General features: G+C 24.2%; 1 protein-coding gene across 1 annotated transcript; it reads left to right on the top strand.

Moving 5' to 3' along the window:
• The first annotated feature begins 17862 nt into the window (after window positions 1-17862).
• Window positions 17863-19545, top strand: LOC128964529 (stAR-related lipid transfer protein 7, mitochondrial-like). The gene is made up of 3 exons (XM_054311149.1): window positions 17863-18697; window positions 18755-18948; window positions 19007-19545. The coding sequence occupies exons 1-3, from the start codon at window positions 17989-17991 to the stop codon at window positions 19406-19408; spliced, it is 1305 nt and encodes a 434-aa protein (XP_054167124.1). The 5' UTR covers window positions 17863-17988; the 3' UTR covers window positions 19409-19545.
• Window positions 19546-23596: the final 4051 nt, after the last annotated feature.

The raw sequence follows: 23596 nt of genomic DNA, 5'->3' as shown, positions 1-23596 counted from the left end.
ATCCAAACCACATAATAAACTGCTAAAAGTGTGATTTTGGATAACTTTCGGTGCGCTAACAATGAATTGTTGCCAATAAAGGCTGCAAACTGTTTAGTAGTCATTCACTGTGATCCCAGTGCTCGGCATTGATTTGGTAGTTGTAATAGCAATCATACACTGACTATTCATATCAGAGAAAATTTTACTGATTATAGTGATTAGGATATACTCTCATAACTGTTTAGAGTTAGGATATTATAACAAAAATTATTGAATATTCACTCAACAATGACAATAGAGAGACAGTGTTAACATTTGAGAGAAAAAGTTAGTGAGTGAGTGAGTGAGTGAGTGAGAGAGAGAGAGAGAGAGAGAGAGAGAGAGAGAGAGAGAGAGAGAGAGAGAGAGAGAGAGAGAGAGAGAGAGAGAGAGAGAGAGAGAGAGAGAGAGAGAGAGAGAGAGAGAGAGAGAGAGAGAGAGAGAGAGAGAGAGAGAGAGAGAGAGAGAGAGAGAGAGAGAGAGAGAGAGACCTGATGGCTACATATAGTATTATATTATGGTTTTGTATAGTACAGTAGATTCAGTAGTTTATTGTATAGTTTATAATATGTGCAAAACAGGAGTTACTGTTTAAAATGATTGCATTTTGAATAGTAGTGAGTTTAGTATGTTATAGTATAGTATGGAGAGTGACTGCAATGATGTTTGGCTTTTGGAGAGTTGGTATTGATGTCCACTGAGACGAAAATACAATCACTGAATCGGTGACATATGCGAGATGTCAACACAATTGTGAACAGACTTTCCAATAGAGTGTATGTGCCATAAGTAGAGTCACTTTACTATCAATTCAAATGTTGAATACATGCAAAGTAAGCGCATAACAAGTTGACTGTTTAGTAAAGAGCAGTCACTGTTAGCTCACTATTTAGTTGACTTTTACACCTCTTTTTCATGTGTTTCCAGGCATTCATAGTTCTGACCAAAGGTACAAAAGGAACCGACAGAATAAGCAATGACTTTACAAACGCTTTATATGAACTTCAGAGTCAACTTCACTGACCAAAAGAGTGTCACCAATCATACAATACTAATGAAAAGGCAGTGCAACTCCTTTTATATGAGTGGCGCCTGTATTTGTCCACAAAACTACTTCTCCATTAATACTGTGGATCTAAACAATTGTTAACAATCCCGGCGACACTACAACTATAGTCTCATACCATTACACAGACATCACATCAGACAATAAAATAGTTTTTATTAATCGATTTTCATTGCCATTCAAATGCCAAACATTTTTCAAGATTATTGTATCACTCATTCAGTAAATTTTTTCAGTGAATAACAATTATTTATATCATTAGCTAATAGTTTCTTTTAATCTATATATCCGATAAATTCAAATAAAAATTTGAATCCAAATAATACTTTTATAAAAAAAATATTTCATAAAAATTGTATGAATCAAAAACATTAATATCATATCAAATGAATTACAATTTAGTCTTCGCTTTCATATAATAGCTAATGGTGTTATAATCCCAGTCTTATATCATCAATCATAATAAATATTATTATTATATTACATTATACTGTATATATGCTTGTAAAATATATTATATATAATATATATACTATGTATACATAGTTAAAATACAGTATATATATAAATGTATAATATTTATTAAAGTATATTAAAAGGCATTGCATGTGTTCTTAACAATTGACACGTTATATAACAAGTAATAAAATTAAACTCAAAATACTATCCAATAAAGCTATCGTAGACATACAATAAACTTATACAGTATATATATACTGTATTATTACTATAATTTTTGTTTATTATTAATATGTATTATTAGTGTACAATAAGGCACACATTAAAAACAGTTTAGACTCTGGGATTGTGGTCGCGGCCGTCACCCGCTGATAGCCTTCAAAAGAGTCACATAAATTGTATTATAAGAAAGTTTATTATGAAATAAAAGTTTTATGAAATAAAATCACTGACGGATAATGAAAGCCTAATGCTAATGATGGTGACTATAAACACATTGCTATAATACTAATTGATTGTTGTGTTAATTATATCATCAATTTCAGTCATATATTGTATTATATTCAATGACCTAACGCTTCCCAAACAATTAAACTGAAAGATATTTTCTAAATCTATTTTCTTCTATTTTTGAGTCAATCCTCTTATTAATTATGAATTAATCGCAAAAACATTTGCAAATAATTATAAGTCTTTTTTAAATTCATTTCTCGGCAAAATACCAAAGAATAGACCAATTTATTTAAAAACAAAATTAATTCATTAATACTGTAATTGTGTAAAATACTGTAAAAACTGTTTGTAAATTAAAAAATTTGTAAATTAAATTAAAATATATTTTTTAATGTGAAAAAATGTTTAATAAAAATAAATTGAATTATCGGCAGTTGTTTGATTGGTTGCTAAACTTCTATTTTATATCATAATTGTATTTGTTTTTGTTTGAAATATAATTTTATAAAAATTAATTGTTTGGTAAATTGATAAATTAATATACATTTATTGGATTAAATTATTGAATAGAAAATGTTTTTTTACATTGATTTTCAATATAATGTAATAAAACAGTACTTTTTAGTAACTATTTTATTAAAAATGCAGTAGTTATCTAATTTATATAGATTTACAAATATATTAAAAGCTTGAAATACATTTAGTAGTTTGACTACTAATTTAATATAAATCGTTGTACAGTATTATAATATTTGTGCAACAATTTAATTTTATTATTATTATTATGGATAACATTTGTTGAAAAGTGCATCCAATGACTGAAAATGACAGGACTTTTATTGAAGTGATTTCTAACTAACGATTTGGTCCATCGGTCAAGCGATACATGCATTACAATCATAATATGATTTGATATGTACTCAATACAGTACTCTCTCTCTCTCTCTCTCTCTCTCTCTCTCTCTCATCCTGATTCTGCCAATTGGTCTATTATGTTATATGTTAACCAGCATTTAAATGGTATAACTGGCGACAAATATAAGAGTTACTGAAAATTGTTATAAATGTTATGAAAGAAGAGAGAGAGAGAGAGAGAGAGAGAGAGAGAGAGAGAGAGAGAGAGAGAGAGAGAGAGAGAGAGAGAGAGAGAGAGAGTATACAATAGTTTTGGCAACAGTTTAGTTATCGGTTGACTGATTTGCGAATAAATTATGCGAAAAACGACACATTTTGGTCATTGAAATGAAGAGTGAGAAATATATTTGACAAAACACTACCACTTAATAGTCTATTTCACACTATTTTTCTATTATAATAGACACTCATTCTTCAGACGCATATTTTACTTATGAATTGCTGAAAAAATGACATTTTATTCAACGAAAATGCATACAAAGTAAATACATATCTAAATACAATTTTAAAATAGACATCACTTTTATAATATTCAATCTAAGTTTAAATATAGTCAAAAACAGTTTAATAATAGTAATCTAAGTTAATAAATAACAATCAGTTTTTTTTTGTTTTTTTCTCACTTTTGATCACTAATTTAAACGATAAGTTTCTAATACTTATTTATTTTTTAAAAAATACAATAATTGCAAATTTAATAGCGTTTGATAGCAAAAAATAGTAAAAAAAGAAATAAATATATATCGAATTCTTATTTTAACTATTATTGTCAAAAACCTATTAAATTATAGCCCAAATTGTATTACTAAAACAAGCATTTGATATATTATAGGCAATCATTTAAAAGGAAATAAAATAATTGTTTCTTTTTTAAACAAAATCAAAGGCAAAAAACAAATAAATAATTTTGTTGAGACAAATGTTTTGATATTTTAATTTAAAATAAAGAAATTAAGATTAATATAAATCAAATATTTATTTTACATGTTTAGTTTAAAATCAAATAAAATTAACGTTATTAAATATTTAAAAGAGTTAAGATCATTAATAAAATTATACCCAATTTTGGTCAGAATTACATATTTTTATAAACATAATTAAAAAATTATATTATTATTATAAATATTTAGTTTTTATTGTTGGTAAAAGAGATACAATAACATAAAAATAGTCTATAAATAATAGTTTTTATTTATTTTTTTATAAAAGTCCTGTTAAATTTTTTTATTTGCATTTATGTGTTATATTTTTAATGCAAAATACAATATATTGACTAAAATGAAAAATAGACATTTAAAATAGTTTATATCACTGAGAAAAATGGTTATATTAGATCTCAAATCAGATGAAACGGCAATAGTAATAATATTAAAGATGAAAAATCCATTTTTACGCATATTTAGATATTGAGCTCATGGATGCATCAATTTAGTACTAAAATATAAATACATTATATAATATACCAATAGTTTTCTCATTTTTAAAATCGTTATTTCTCTCTCTCTCTCTTTCTCTCTCTCTCTCTCTCTCTCTCTCTCTCTCTCTCTCTCTCTATTCTTTCTTTCTTAATCTCCTCCCGTCACCAAAAGATGCATTTTCTACTGTCTATTCAATTTTATTATAGTATTCATAAACAGAATTCACAGTTAGTTGATAGATATTATAGCTATATTTTTATTCAAAAATGCATAAAATCATAACAAACATGTTATATGACACCTACTATTTTATATATTTATATTAAAATAGAGAACTATTGACTTCACTGAGCTTTATAACCAATGGTTGTGACTGTAATTGAATATGCATTTAATGTTTTGATACTAAAAGTCATTTAGTACTGTTTTTTCAACAAAAGTGTATATATATAAAACTAGCTCCCCTTTTATTGAAGTGTAGATAAAGTTAATCGGAACTCTATAACGTTGTCTAACACTATGACTTTCCATCAAACAAACTATACTATAGTCATATATACTAAATATTATATAAATTATATTGTATATAATATTATATATATATAACGCCAAACCATTTACTTTTCTATTATAATAATGTTTAAATAACCGTCTATTTTTAAGTTTAATGTTATACAATTTAATATATATATATATATATATAGTAAATATATTCTAGTTTCTTATAAACAATTTTGTGTAATAATATCTCTATAGCCCCTTCTCTGTCATACCGTTCCCCTCAAAGAATAAAAAATGTCACTAAATGGGAACAGAAGTGATCAGAAAATGATTGCCATTATTACAAAAAAAAAGTTAAATTTAAAAAAAATATTTATATACAATAATCTAAATCACAATCTTTTTTTTCAATGTATTGCTTATAAATCTCTGTTTTTGTTAAACTGCAAACAATTTAATAGATTTTTTTGCTGAATAAAAGTGAAAATTCATTTGATTTAAATGACAACTAAATTTCAATATAAATATTTTAAACTAAAAATAAATTGCAAATGTATTATACGATAATATATTTAAAAGTAATTTTACATTATTTTTATTGAATGAATTCCAAGTTTTCAATTATTATCATATTTAGCTTTTATTTAATGTGTTTAAAGAAATGTAATTTAAATTTTAAATAAAATAATGACCGATAAGAAACAATAAAATAAAATGTAAATTATTTTAAAATATAATATATAAAAACACTTTTTCACAGTATATTAAACAGTGATTTTTGCAAATGTTTTAAATTGTAGTAAAACAAAGATATAGACTGTATTTACAGTATAATCTTAAGTATATAAATATATTCTTTTATTGTAAATATATAAGAAAAATAGCATATTATTAATGGCATAGGATTTACATAAACATACTCACAAAACGGTAAAATAATAATATTAAAGAATATTCAATGCAAATGCAAAATAGTGACATTAATTTGCTTTACCATCACTTTGACTACCCGTCCACTATATTGTCAAAAATAGATACTTATAAATGATTATATTGAAAGTGTCAGCATTTTGGGCAACCAAAACATTGACATTCATTAATATTCATAGGATTTATATAAGCGCTTTTGAATACTGGAGTTAAATAGTACCGGTAAATATTATCATATGTTATTATTATTATTTATTAAGCGCTATTATTATATTATAGTATGCTATATATTTATAGTACTGTATATACTGCTAGAAATATTATAATTTAATGATTGCCTGATGGATAGCATATTTCATAAAATGCATACAATCTTTATATCACATTTCTCAACTAAATTTATAGTTTATATGCATATATAATCATTTCTTATTTGACTACTTTAAACAAAATTTGCATAAAATCGATGGCATGCAAAACAATTTAAAACTGAAAAGCAGTGCCACATAGGAAATGCATTTTGTGCCGGAATTTAAGGCAAAATTACCATTTATTATATACACAAAAATGTAATTTTTAATATTTAATATGTTAAATATATTGGTATCAGTAATTCATTTTATATGTCATTTTCATATAAATACTTTTATAAAATGTATTTATTATACATGTATACTGAATATTCAATTAATTTTGCGATTCGTTTTCAATTATAATAAAATTATATCTTTAATCTCATATTCAACACTAAAAATATATAATAATTATAGTAATCTAATATCAATTAACACTGATTTTTATGAATATTTTATATTTGTATGTATTGTAATATTATTATTATTATTAAATTAAAATAAACTGTTTTAATGTGCATTTTATTATGCGATAAATTTGACTAAACGTTAAAAAATGTCAACCAAATGAGATTTGCAATGAAAAAGGTTTGTTTGTATTGTATAAAATCACCGGTATATACAGTACTAATCATAATATAAATTATACTATATATAAATATATATATATAGAGTAAATATAACTTTTAATATAACTAATACTGACTACCAATGAATTTTAATGGTATGTTGTTATCAGTTGATGATCTGATTGAGCAAAACGTCTCATCCATACGTAAATTACTTAAGCATTAGAGTTGACTAAAGAATGAAAAAATAGTGGCAAACATAGTATGTGTTTGACGGAAGTGCGGAAATTTGGAGGACCTCTACATTATATTACATACATTGGACTTAACTTCATGCATAAAACATAGGTTTCATGTCATCATTGCCTACCAGTGCAACCAATTTACATACAGTATTCACTTTTTTGCGCTTATATTTTGTTGCCGACTTAGAGTAGTACTCCGTTGACAACAACTCATTGARCGCTAAGATTGACGATTAAGTAAAGTCAGTGAATGAGAGAAATAGACATTTTCTATCCACTCCTTTACCACTCATATATTGGTTAGTTTTTTTTGCAGACATACAGACACTGTAAGTGATGATTGTGTTTTGGCTGTCAAATACATGTTTATATTTTTGCATAAATATATAACACATTAAATAACAGCTGAAAATCCTTTTATGTTAAAGAGGTGTTCAAAATCATTTCGCAAGAAATATATGAACTCTCTGTGTATTTCCTTCACTCTTAAACCATGTCTTAAAGTCCAACAAACAAAAATAAATACTAAAAAATGATACACTTTTAGCACATCAACTGCTACTTTACAAATGTCATAAATAATATAAGCAATAATTTATATTTGAATAAGTGTTATATTTATATATGAATATAATATATAGAATTTTGCGAAACTACTTGTTTATATAGTTTTCAATATACAGTATAACATTTTGAATACAAGTGTGACTGTAATTACTTTAAAAAAGGTATCATTTTTACACAGACTTAAAAAACTATTTTACTCTCTGTTTGTCTAACAAATAGATAGTTTGAGAAATACAAGTCAATGCTATAATATTTTATGAAATAAATATTATATCAATTATTTAGTTTCATAGCTTTGAGTCATCTGTTTCTTGTTTTGGTATTAATAGTTGTGTTGTCCAACACATCAGCTCTTTCTCTCTTTCTTTCTATTTTGAAAAGAGCTATCATTAATGACATTAACATTAATTATTAGTATTTTTGAATCCATCACATCATTTATAGTGACGGATATTATTATAGAGTGAGTGTATCAGAGACGACGACACCCACAGAGAGTTATAATGCATTTGTTGGATAGTTTTGCCGTCAACTCATTATTTGATGATTAAACTAACAATAAAAACAATGAGTTTCGGGTCAATTTGTTTTGTATATCTATTATATAATTTTATAGTAAATGACCATTAATTTTAAATGACTATAAATGCATTCATTTTGTAATGTTTTTTATAATTTAGTGTATTTAAAAAATAATACATCAAAAATAGTTTAATTACTCAATTTATGACAAAATAATTTTAAGCAACAATAAAAAATCTATTAGTATTACTTTTAATTAAAATTTAATTTGGATTGATATTGCAATTATTATTTGTTTAATATAGTTACTTTTATGATAAACTTTTAAATAATTATTGATTGTTAATGTGATAAAATAGTTGATATCTTAAAAAATAAACTATAATTTAAAATTATAAACATCAATATAATGAAAATTATTATAAAATGTTATATTTATATTAAAACTAATTTTCAATAAGTGTTTCATTTACAATCCAACCGATGGCTAAACTGATTTATAACCGGGTGTTTGGACTAATGTTTTGGGCTATTATTAAATTTCTGATCTGACGTCAAATAAAGTGGTGCCTAAACACAACCGATCCTCACTATGACTCTCAATCACTGCTGGAGATTATTACACAACTGATTCATTTCATATTAAATTAGATATTATTATATGATTTCGTATTAACAAAACAGTTAGTCAGTCAAACTACAAGTGATATACAAAACTTTATTTAATTCAATTGACTGACTCATAGACTTCTCACTGTTAACTTATTTCATATTGTAATGTAATTGTGTTTCATAACAGCAAATCAATAAAAACAGTAACCGTTTATATGCAATATTATATGTGTTATAATAACATTGTTATTATACATAATAGCATATATTCTTCTCTCAATTCATGTGACGGCAAACCTCTCAGTTTGATACCAGCGCTTAGTTTTCAGAGGCCGACTGTCGGTACATTGCCAAAGATGCCAAATATCAAATCCCCTATTTTTGGTATACATTTATTAATAATTATATATATATATGAGAGAGAGAGAGAGAGAGAGAGAGAGAGAGAGAGAGAGAGAGAGAGCACAGGGATCTTATCAAAATATGTGATCTTTATATGACATTAGAGTTTTGCATTGACAGACAGTTTGTCCGATAAATAAATTGTTGCAAATGGTGTGCAAAAACATATTAAGTCATATAAAAGATAATGAAAAGGGTTTTCATATTTATATTAAATATCAATATATGATAAACTAGTACTGTATATAAATACTGAGTCATTCACACATAACTCTCTATTATGTTAAGAGAAAAATCTCATTCAACTCTAATGTTATACACAATCATAACATATCTAATGTTAAACTAAAAAAATATTGATAATAATAATGATATGATAGTCTAACAACCCATTGAATAAAGTGTTTTGAAGGCAACGAATTTTAGTCAATCTTTTCACTTAAACTTAATGTTTTGATAATTTTCTTTATTGATATCATATTATGATTTTTAAGACACATTATATTTTGTTATATATTATAGTGCTTTATATTTATATTTACGATATTTATATAATTTTTTTAATGTCTCAAAAATATAGATATACTAAAATAATTTTCTAATTATTATTGCCTTACAGTATATCTAACTCATTAACAACAGGAAATTAGAGGCAAAATCCAATTAATTTGCCGCAAGATTTGCCTTTAATGCCATAAAAGTTTTGCTACAAAGAGTCATATAAGGGTAGTTGTGTTGGGATACATACTGTACGGTATGTTACGGTTTCATTAGAGATGGGCAAATAGAAAGTTTCTAGAAAGTTTCTCATGAATAAATTTCTATAGAACTTTAACTTTATTGTTATACTGTCCCATATCTATAGCTACTATAATGCTATAGTAATGAGACATAATAATACATATAATATTCTACTATACAAAATGGGATACCTTTATATATATAAAATAATTATTTAATAATAATCAGTTTTGTAAAGTTTTATTCATCATTTATATATATCATAGTTTAATATAATTAATTAATTAAATAAATAAATAAATAAATTTTTACTTTAAAATACTGATACTAATAATATTTAATTATTACTTGTAAAAACAATGTAATATTATAAGATAACAAATATCGAGAGAGAGTAAAATTAACACTTTCTAGAAATTTCTCTATTATTTTAAAAATTTTCTCTTTTTTGCCAACACTAGGTTTCATACAAGTTGTATGAATATAGGAATTGAAAGGTCTTTAGACTCAGATATAAAGTATTTTCTATATAATAAAAATATATAACCAATTGTAACCAAACTTATATACCGGGATTTATTAAACATAATAAAAAAGCAAACATTAAAAATGTTTAGCTCTTTTATTTTAATATAACTATTAAATAATATTTATAATAAATACTTTTAAGATTATATAAAATTAATGTGTTTAATATGTGTTGTTATTTTTTAATAAAACACAAAAACTAAAAAAGATCACAAATCTATGAGCATATAATTTTAATTTTGTAGTAACCTTTCATTATATTATCATTTCATTATATAACATATTATATAATTACTAATACACTGTTATTTATAAAGTTTTTGTCAATTTAACTTTTAAATATATAATGAATGAATTAAATAAACCTTACATTATGTATATTTTTCCCCTATCAATATATTTGTCATTTAAATGGAAAATTATGCAAATTATCTTAATTTTCACTGCTTTGCCATTGAGTTTACAAAAAAAATTATATTATTAAATAATATATGGTAATATAATTAATAAGTCTGATTTATTATTTAGATTATTTAATTTGTAAAGATATAAATATTAAAATATTAAAGTTTATAAATGTATTGTTAAATAAATAAGTTTTATAAAAAAATTTCAGCCTTTGATAAAAATAATATTTAACATTTTATTATTATTATAATAGAAGAGTAAACTAAACTCATGGCAAGTATATGTAATGGTCTTATGATTTGTAATAAATAATAATAATAGCAATGCTTATTGTACAGTAGTATTGCTGTTATTATTATATATTGTATTATTATTGTCATCAATGTTTGTGTGTTGTATTAGTGACCAAATCGTTGCTATTGAAGAATTGGCGTAAAAATTTAGTCATCACTCGAGTGAATACAACTTAATATTACATTTTCAGAGCTTTTATCTGCACTTCCAGTCAAATAAATCCACTTCGGAGTCGACGGTCCGGTCATTGGGAGTCCATTTTTGAGGGAAATTGCTATAAACGCTAATATAAATTGTATTTTCATCTAAAAAGCTAACCTCCCGAAGGGATACCAATGAATTAAATATATATATAATAAAAAGTCTTATATATCTGTATATACATAAATATATACGGTTTGTATTAGTAAGAGTAGTTCATCTCTCATCTCTATACGAATTACTGATTCCCTGACATCTCTTTTCTCTATTCGTCGCTCAGTTAGTCTATTATGTGAAGTACTCGCTTATCAGTTGACTTTCTCCCGTTTTCTCCCGTTTTCTCCTATTTTTCTCTCATATTCATCCAATTCTTACGTCAATACTATTGGATTATTCGCCAAAATATACACCGAAAGGCAATATCCTATCTCTTCTCTACTATTTCTTTGATGGCATTTTGTCTGCCAAACAACTAATAGTTAAACAGTTGACAAAATCATATCATCACATACTGTACTGACAAAAATATTGTTCATCTCATATATTGTATACTCAAATATTAACAAATATACGTTTCATGTGATAGAAGTAATAATATAATAATATATAATAAAAAATAATATAATAGAAGAGAGAAATAGTCTATTGAATTGGTGGACAATCATGAGTACAGTGAGAGTGACTTATATTTATATATTGAGGCAGTAATGGTGGGGATATCAACACTATAATATTGCCAATACTATTGCCCACTAATACCAGATTATTTGGTGTTTATTATATAAACGTTACTAAAGACATATTGCCAGTGCCTCTGATGCCTTCCAGTGCCGTAAGCATAGAGAGAAAAAAGAGTATTGGATTTTCCGGAAATGATGCTAACGGTGACTGGCATTCACAATGTATTTGTACACTACATATACACCAAACTGTCAGTCTTTCATTTTTGGTCTCCTTTTATCACAAAACGAGTGTTTGACTACCAGTGCCTCAACAAAACCAGTCAATGTCTCAAACAAAACGCTTTATTTATTATCATTAAAAGATTTTTGACTTCTATGCCATTATAAGAAGTGTTATTTTATGGTCATTTAATGTACAGTATATATATAAAACAAACATTTATAATAATATAATAAATTATTACTATGTATATAAATAATATATACTGTATTACTTTTTAATATACACAATATATAATAATTTTGTTTATGTAAAAAAAATTTAGCATATAATGCGTTAGTAAATACTGTAGAATATAGTGACATATAACCAGAAAACAACTCAAATATATTTAGTTTCCGTTTGAAGGATAACTCTATTACACTCACTATTTTCTATACATTATTTTTTCAGCTAAAATGATGATATAAATAATTTTTTCCAAATGAAAAAGCAATTGTAATGTTTTGGGTCTCAACCAGTCATAGCTTTCATCCTCACTTTCTTTCTTTCTCTCTCTCTCTCTCTCTCTCTCTCTCTCTCTTCTCTCTCTCTCTCTCTCTCTCTCTCATAACAATAAATAGTGTTATCAGCAAACATATTAGCAAATGTTGGCTATATTTAATGCCAACACTTTTTACGGACGGATAAACATAACGAACGGAAGCTTTACGGCTGAGCTCTGAATCTTTATCACAACCATTAACTCCCAATCAGAGTGAATGTAATTTTCTTTGGCAGATAAGGCGACTCCTAAATAGCTATTTGGCCTCATATTGAGCTCAATTGCCAGCAATCAATGTCTTTTACTTAAGTAATAATGTCTCACATAATTATATACTATACTACAGTCACACCATATCACTGACTGTCACTTTTCATACCATTACAATAGAGTTGCCAATAGAGACAACACATCACATCATAAATGAATGCAAGTGTTTGTGTGGATAGAGAGTCAGTCAGTGAGTAAAAAACAATTAATTTTAAATTACAACTAATTATGCACTAAAAAATCAATTTATAAATAATAATAATAATTGTAATAATAACAGAACGGCACTGGTAGTAATAAGCATCGTTGTCTATACTTTATCAGTGAATTTTGTTTTCATTAAGCAATTTTTATAAAATTAATTTTTTTATTCAAATACGATATGCTTATATGCTGTGAGCATAAAAAACAAATGAATAGAAAATATACATTTATATTAATTAATTAAATGAAAAAAATTGAATAAATTAGACAAAAATGTGTAATTAAGTGTAAATGAATTTATGTTAATATAGCACATATCTTATTTAACGATTATAATATGTTATATAATTTTTATGTAGATAAAGTTGAATTGTGTTTAAACTAAAAAATTATTATCACAAATTTTATAATAACAAATGAACAGTTTATAAATTCATATGCATTATTTATTTAGCTATTAAATTATTAAATTTGCAATTATATATACAGTATATATTGTATAAAGTGTATATTATAATATAAAGTTAAATTAGATTAAAAAATTAAGTTACATATTTGGTTAAACAATATTTATTTTGTATGTTTTAATCACTTTTAAACAGTGATTAAAGTGAAACACTCAGTATTTATTAGAGTTTTTGTTAAGAAATTGTTCGCTATTTCTTGGAAACGATCATTGATTTGAAGTGAAAACTACTTTTCAGTTGATATAAGTTTAGAGAAGTATACCTTTTATTAGGTACCTCTCAGTCTATAGTATACATAGCAGTTGCCTTATATACACCCGAAGCGATACCAATAATTTTAAACTGTTTTCAAGTGGTTTCTGCCTCCTTAAGGGTAGACAAAAATAGAGATAAGGGGCAGTTGTGATACCTAACTATCGCAATGAAAGCGCCGTTTTGAGTGTCGATGCAATTTTAAAGGCAACACAAGGCGTGACCAATGGTTACTCTTTTTGACGGACAATAACCGCACTAACAAAAAGTCAAATAAATTAACAAATGCTAAGATCTCTGCTTACTGTCGCTTAATTAGACACAAACACACAAAACTTGCGATCATTGCATAGATTGACAATGAAAACTACATAAGCCATTAAAAAGGTCTATGAGTTAGAGGCCCGACTACTGATCAAGACCTGTAACGAGAGGGTCCTCAGCATTGAGTGCAACCTATGATCACTTTACGAGTAGTTATTAAAGGCTCTCTTTCTTTATATATTTATCTTAAGAAAACATAATACGAAAGTAATTGAAGCGACAAAAAAGTGTATCTTAAAAGAGACTCACAGTTTGTATGTATCAATGTATGTATATATATGACAGACCAGACCTTAATTATAGCGTAAAGAGAGCTACGATTTTGTCAGCCAAAGACATTAAATGCCTGAACACAACACATAATAATGCAGTTTTGAATGTTTCAACCAAAACTAATCGTGAATTAGCCCTAAAGGTGTGCGCAAACAAAAATATATATCAATCTATAAAAAAAACTTCAACTATTTTTTCATCTGTTTTTTACTTTTTGATGGAAATTTGTTTATATATACATTATATATATATATTTGAAAGTCATTTAAATAGTTTATTTATTTATAGATTATGATTCTTACACCGCTTTTTTCTTCACATTACTAAATACTTAACAAAATTGTTTTAATGAAATCAAATTATTCACTCACTTGTCATGAGATACATGACATTGATTGCAAACAATGTAAGTAAGAATTGCTATTTGAAAAAAATATCGGTTCTCAACATACAAACAACAAATTAAAACTAGAATTTATTTTAAATATACAATATATTTATCATATATACTGTACAACATTTATAATTATAATTTATGTATTATACAATACTTTTTATTTATTTTCAATAAATCATATAATACTCTAAACAATTGTTTAAAAATACAAAAACAAAATTAACTTAAAAATAAGTAAAAATATTGTAATTAAAAATAACGGACACAAAGTCAAAGTCAAATCCAATATAAAATGTTTTTTCATTATTATAAACTATAATAAAAGTTTCGCAAATTTTTTTTATTTTGTTTTACAATATATTAATAATTTATATACAGTTAAATAGTTTTATCAATTGATATCAATAGTATTGAAATAAAATTCTATTTTACAATATATTTATAGTACTCTTAAAATCATATGAAAAAGCAAGAGTTAATCACATGACCAGTCAATCAGTCAAATAGTAGTGTATATAACAGTTAATTGAAAGACATAACACATTGATTGATTGATTGTCAGTCTCACTGTTTTCAAAGATAAGATACTCTTAAAAATGTTGTATTAAATTATAATTGAAAACTAAGAGTTTGTATTTAATTTTTTTTTCTCTATCGTAATATAATTGTTACGAATTATTTATTAATTGCTTTACTATATTTTTAGATGTATTTTGAGTAATAAATCATTGGATATCTTATCAAACTTCAAGCAAACGTCTATTTTATATATGTATAACTTTCTACTGTATATGTTTTATATACAGTACAATATGCTTTAGAGTATAAATTTATATCAATGGCAAATAGTCAGTTACCTTATATAATATAATATGTATAGTTTTTTGTATTAATAAGCAATAAAACCCAACTAAAAATAAATTGATAACTATTTAAAGAATTTTTTAATAAGATTTATATATATATATATATATATCTTAATTTAATTAAACAAATAAATCTCTATTTATAGTTTTACTAATTTTAGACAAATTTTAATTAAATGAATTAATACCATATTCTTGTGGTATTTGTTTATGTTTGTGATTACCAGTAATTATGAAATATATACATATATTATGCATTTTGAAATAATTAAAAATAAAACTTTTATAAATATTATATTTAAATTAGTTATAAATATTATCATATTTTTCTTGTAAACTATAATTGATATCAATGTGTGTGTAAACTATTGCCTTTAACACCATTTAAATTGCGTAAAATGAAGAGTTGATAAAATAGTTAAACAACACGTCTTTGTTGAAGTATATCACAGACTCTTTATCTCTAATTTCAAACAATTGGATCCAATTTTTTATCGGATTAAACAATACTTTAATAAAGATGTAACGCATACGCCATCTCTGGCCTCCTGAAGGATAGTTGCAATACATTTGCCGACAGTTAGTGTCGATAATGTTAAGTGTTTGCTACCATTTATAGGACAAATCTTTACTATAAAATCATAAATATAAACTAATTTTCAATCAACTTAGATGTTTCGTTATATGAAATCTATATGTGCGTCTGTCTGTCTGTCTGTCCGAGCAGTTTATTTTTTTACTTCGGATTCGGTTAGAACATCAAAAATGAAGTATAGTATAGGAGATTAACATAAAAATTAATTGATTGATAAAAATATCTAATCAGGAATATGAAGAAAATAGCAGACAAAGTATAAAAATTACAATTTATGTATTTTTTGACTTTGTATTCATAGAGCATTAAAATATAAAATATGTTTCTCTGAAAAAAGTATTGTCTTGTTATGAAAATGATATAAATGTCGGATAAATTATTTTATAGTTGGGAATTGATTTTAAGATGTTTATGTAAAATATACTATTAATCATAAATACAAATAATTAATAGCAATATTTTTTTCATATTGACTAATGAAAACTTATTAATGTTAGTAATGAATATTTAGGGATCAAAGGTTGGATGTAAACTTTTATTGCAATTATTATTTTTATTGCATTATTTTTAAACAGCACTTTTTTTAATCCAAAATCAAGGAGAGGGACTTAAGGGAAAATTTCATTAAATTCCCGAATATTCCCATGTAAATTCCATAGGGTTTCCAAAAGATCCCATGCAAATAGGTAAATTTCCCCAAAATATAAATATTTTTTTTTATTTTTTAAAAATTAATAAAAACTTAAATAATGTATTTAAAATTTAAAAATAGTTGATAAAAGCATTAATGATTCACTATGAGTTATATTTAATATTTTAATAATTTATAACTTTTAACATAATTAATTATATAAATAATAATTAATGTTTATAGTTTATAGATACATAATTTTATTTTTTAAATGTTATTTTTATATAAAAATTGACTGAATACTAATTATTTAACTTAATTTTTTGTTAAAGTTTTAGTTATAGTAATTATAAAATTGAATTTTTTTTTAACTTTATTTATCTTAAACTTCTATTTAAATTGTAATATGATTACTGTCTTTTCAACAAATAGGTAATTATTATTTGTGTTGTTTAATATTTTAATTATAATAATGTTATTTTCAGATGGGTTTTAACGTGATTTTAACTATTTTACTTATTAATCAATAATTATTCATATAAATTTTAAAAACATAATAACATTTACTAAAATAGTATCAATTAAAATAAAAATTTTTAAACTTCAAAAAATTTCTGTGCCTTCGGTCATTTCTCTTGGTTTTTAAGCCACAATTTTTTCATTTTGTCAAAAAGTCTCAAATCCCAAAATCTCGATCTTAGGAGGGGGTCATTTGTCTTGACCCCACCCTACCCCCCTTTTGCTTAACCTATATATATATAGCTGTATACAGAACCTGTATATAAAATATTTATTTAATATTAATAATTAATATTAAATGTAATTTTTTTAATAATAAACATTTGAAATAAAAATATATTATTAAATAAAATTTATAACAATTTGAATGTTTGTTCAATACATTTGAAATATAAATTATTAATACATTTAGTGATTACTAGATGTCAGTCACCAATCAATGTGTTGTTTACACACATTTGCGTTAATATGAAAACTGTTTGTTTGTATTGACTTTTTGTCATCAAATCAATTGTTTGTCAATAAATGTTTACTAAAGATGTTATTAACGACAACTAATCAGCTGTTAATCAGTCAATTGCGGTCACAATCACTGACCCGACAACGCATACAATTGTTGAACAATAGACCGATATATGGATATCAAGTGTTTAGTCGACAACACTGGTCAACAACAATCACAAACAGTGGCCACTTCTGGAACTCGTTTCGGGACACACTTTACGAAAGAGTGGATATCTTTGTCCGACTATTGAGACAACAGTCCAACGTTTATATGAGTTTAAGATTAAGAAGAATGGCTCAAATCTGCGGTCTTTATAATAGGATTTATTCGGAATCAACTGTCCATAAAATGATGTCCCAAATGCTGATCCGATTACGGATTCGGGCTTTAAGTACCTTAAGATGTCGTCTAAATAACTATAAGTCCAATGATTCAGTCAAATACTTGATGTCCGCCGTATGCGGACTATTCTGTTGGGATAATCAACGGATCACTGATTTTGATTTGAAACAAACTATTAATGACTTTGAATGCATTCAGAAGAATGAATTGAAGAGTTTTGCCAATAAGTTTAGTCATGACTTGAATAAAGATAATTGCGGTAAAAGTAATACATTTTCGGTTTCGGCCGAAACGAGTGAAGATAAGGAAAGTGATGGTCAGTGGGAACCCGTCATTATGAGAGACAACTTTAAACTGTGGCGAAGATCTTATCCAAACACTTCTCTATATCAGTACAAAGGTTTGTGATATTTGTTAAACTTATTATTTTTAAATATTTAATTTCTTTTTGGTATAGTTTACGGTACTTTTGATGACATACCGGCGCGAACTTTCTTTAGAGTTCAAATGGATACCGAGTATCGCAAGAAATGGGATAAATTGGTTATTAAATTAGATATTGTCGACAAAGAATCGTTTATTAAAGATAAAGATCACATGAATAACGAAGACTCAGGCAATGAAGTGTTGCATTGGATTATGAAATATCCAGTAAATGATTTATTTTTAATTAAATCGCATTATTTTAATTAATTATTTTATTTGTTAGTATCCGATGAGTACTAGAGATTACGTGTATTTACGGCGATCTCGAGTGGACGTCAAGAACAATGTAATGGTATTGATGTCCAAATCGATTGAATATCCGAAACTACCGGAAACATCACAACACGTACGTGTGGTTAACTATTCTTCGCAAATGGTTATCAAACCTCACACGACATTTGATGAATGCGGGTTTGATTATTTGCTCACTTATTTTGATGACCCGAGAGCTGCCTTTCCGATGCCGGCCTATAACTGGATGGCCGTCAGTGGTGTTCCCGAATTTGTAAACAAATTACATTCAGCAGCCTTTCAGTTGTTTCAATCTAATAATTATAAGTCAAACAAATACCAGAAACAGAATTGTTTTAATACAACAACTCATTCGACGGAATTATACGCCTAAACTGTAAACTAAGTTTTTTTTTTTAATTTTAGATCAAATTGACTGACATTCAGTCTATTGGTTGACAACTCATTTATTTTAATAAAGTTTAAGATCTAATTATTGCTAACATTATTAATATCTTATTTATTCAATTACCGGTAAAATAAACTGCAATTTCTATAAAACCATACTTAATATTATTGTTAACATATTAATGACAATTTATTGTGTAATTAAAGGCAAATATATATATTTATGTTAGGGTACATTATTTTTATTTTAAAATAGCTATATTTAAGTATAAAAATCTTTATACTGTATAAATAATCTTTTAAAAAAATATAATATAAATTGTATCGGTTTTTATTTCTATTATCGATAATTTTTTATTATACATTATGTAGTAATAAATTAGTAAAGTAAAACAGCATTTCTAGTTAGTGTAATTAAATTTCCATATTTAACTAATCCTATAATCATTTATAAAATATGACAAATGATCTTATTATGCATTTGGCATTACGTCCAGAATCGGCACATAACTTACCAAAACTTATTGTTTGTGACTGAAACCCAATTTGTTAGCAAATACTCCACTTATATGAATGGTATTGCCGTTAGTGGTGTCTCCGCACCAACTCATCAACACTTCTTCTTTAACCTCATCTTCACATTTCAATGATTTGATCCGAAAGACATATATTCTGTAATCAAATAAATTGATGACAAATACAAATGGTTTTTTCAAACTTCATATCTAACCTCATTTGGTCTTAAGTTCCAAGTCTTGGGAATCGATATAAAACACGACTTTCTGGCCGTAAACTTAATTTCCGAGACGTCAACAAAAGTCATTGTCGATTACCAAATGATTGTCCAATGAGTAAACGGGTGGCAATTGTCATCATAAATCGGTGACATTTAGCTAATTATTGTTTCTAATATTTTGTCCAAAAATTTACAAAAAAAATGTATACAATGAATGAAATATACATATACTTAATTTATATACTGTATATACATCTATTATTAATATAGTAATAGTAATCTCTAATAGTACTAATACAGTATTTATCGGTAAGTTTAACCATTTTTTTCCCCTATCTCGCCATACATTCTGATGAGTCGTCCTGCGTAACAATAGAGGACGAAATAGTGTTATTAGTATTAATTGTACCGCAGTTTGCGGTCAGGTGTCGTAAATGTTTGCCGATTAAGCAGCAAAAACATAGAGGAAATGGCAATCATCAGAAAATTTTATAATAATTATAAATTATATATAATTATTATATTATTAAGTGTCTGATCACAGGTCATGTGTCACCAATAGATATATTAATATTAATATACTGGTATAATACACACTGTATTAAAAAAAAAAAATTCTGTAATTTAGTATATTATATATAGTAGTTATAATTGTATAATTGTCATTTAACATATACTATAATACTATGTTTTATACTACATAACAATTATCTTAAATTATCAAAGTTGACAAATAATTGTAATAACAATCCAATTGTTATGTCAAACAATCAGTTATGACTTTTAGTTATACTTCTTGTGGTAAATGAGTGAACACTAACTCATTGATTACTTCACAGACATTTTGATAGTTTGTGTAAAAAGTTTTTGAAAAAATCAAATTCATATTAGATTTTAAATATCAAATGACTTTTAGTTTAAAACTTTAATAAATTATTTATCTATTTATTTATTCATAAAATAACTTTAAATAACAATTAATTTAATATTCAAATATTTTCATTTATATTTTCATTTGTATTATTTTTTTAATTACCAATTTATTAATTTTTTAGAATAAAAAGATTAAAAATATAAACTAAAAATTAATAAAAATTATTTAATGAAAAATATTTATATTATTTTAAATGAAATTTAGTCATTAAATAAATGCATTTTTAAATAATTATTAAATAATCAATTAAATTATTATATTATATTTTATTTATATGTATTTTTAAAAAATTATTTTTCATTTTATTGTTTTGTAAATCAATAAGTATTTAATTAGAAAATATGATTTGTTAGTTTAATTAATAACAAAATTTATTTTTACTTTTAATATTATAAATTTATGAATAATTATAACATTTTTTAGTTTATTGTCAACTAAATTATTGCTAACTAGTTTAATAACTATAATAATAAAACAAAATAATTTTAATCTTATAATTTATAACTCAAAATAATAAATTTTTTCGAAATTATTATACCAATCATGATGACAAACTAATTAAATAGTTTACTCAATTTTTGCATTACATTTTTTGCATAATTATAATTTAACTTAATAATAAGATGATAATTTTTTCAATTTGATTTTAATTTAATATTTTAATTAAAAATAGTAATAATTATAACATTAAAAATAAAGCTTTGATTGATATTTATTATTGAAAATAGTTTTTGACCATTATATTTGTAGACACTATAAACTAATTACTGTATTATATGATTTGCTATTAATTAAGAAAAAACAATTAAATTATAATAATAAAATTTTTAATAAAAAAATAATATTAAATTAATCAATTTAATATTAAAACAATTTTATCAAAAATAGTGAATTTTATTACCGGTATTTGATAATTATTTTAAACATAACAAAATTATTATTTTAATGCAATTAATGTAAAAATTATAAATTACTATAATGTATATTCAAAAATAACAATTACTATAAAATTTATTTATATAAATCATTACTTAGTAATTGATTACAAAAATGAAAATAATTAATTTTCATGATTTGTTTAAATAATTTTGAATTTATCATCTCAACCGAGTTTCGGGTCTCTATCTAATATTATATATGCTTTCAATATATTATAAAATTAAAAATAATTTAATACATTTTTCTTAGTTTATTGTTAACTAATAATTATATTAAATATAAAACTTTAAATAATAAATTTTATAAAAATTATTTTACCAATCATGATGACAAACTAATTAAAGCTAAATTGTTTAATCAATTTTTGTATTACATTTTCTACATAATTATAATTTAACCTAAAAATATAATATTTTTTACAATTCAATTTACATTTTATTTATAAATATTAATAATTGGGTTATCAATAACTAGAGGTCTTTTGAAACTTTTTATTGAAAATTGTTTTATAGTTATTTTTATAGACATCACAAACAATTCAATTATTATGTGATTATTTCTTAATTAACTGATAATTAAAAGAATGACAATTAAATAATTATAATTAAATTATCAATAAAAAGTTTAATTAAGAAATTTAATATTAAATAATTTTATCGAAAATAATGAATAGATATTATTATAATTTAATAATTATTCTGACATTTTATATATTATAATTATTTTATACAAAATACATTTATTATTTTAATGTAATTAATGTAATAATCATAAAATTAATCACATAACTATAAGACAGCAAATATTTATAAAATTTGTATACTGTTTATTTAAAAATAACAATTACTATTATATAAAAATTGTTTTAATATAAATCATTACTTTGTAATTGATTATAAAAATGAAAATCATTATTTTCAACATTTTGTTAATAACATTTTGAATTTATTGCTTTATTTATTTTATTTATATTTTTATTTTATATGATTCACGTAATGAATGTTTGCAATAAAGTGATTATAATAGTGGCATAAGTTTATCAACAAAATAAAAAATAAAACAAACTTATAATTTAATTAATTATAACTTTGAATCAATAGCACAAGTTTATATATATTATATTGTATAAATATATTACATAAATATAAAACTAAATGACTATTAAACTAAAAATTAATGCATAATAAATTGGATAAATTGTTTTTATGCTTTTAGATAATGATTATTATTGTTATTACTTATAAGTTTTATACCGTATATATAATTATTATTATACAATAATACCATCGAAATAATCAATTTTGTCATAAAGTGTTGGTTTCAAAATGTTAGACATTTGTTTCTTAAGGAAATACATGAAATAATCGACAATTTCTAAAGATTTTTATCGATTAATATTATTATTTTATTCATATATTATATAATATATATATACTATATAGAATTTTTCAAAGTATATATTTTTATGATTTACTTTATTGATATTATAGTGGTTAATAATCGATAGATTAATGCTTAGAGATTTTTTGTTAAATTATAGATAATTAACGTTTTTATGTTAATTT

This window comes from Oppia nitens, unplaced genomic scaffold, assembly GCF_028296485.1.
Source record: "Oppia nitens isolate AA-2021 unplaced genomic scaffold, nextdenovo-longstitch-racon4-pilon3 scaffold9_pilon_pilon_pilon, whole genome shotgun sequence".
In the NCBI taxonomy this organism is placed as follows: domain Eukaryota; kingdom Metazoa; phylum Arthropoda; class Arachnida; order Sarcoptiformes; family Oppiidae; genus Oppia; species Oppia nitens.
This window is presented reverse-complemented; position numbering and strand designations above follow the sequence as displayed.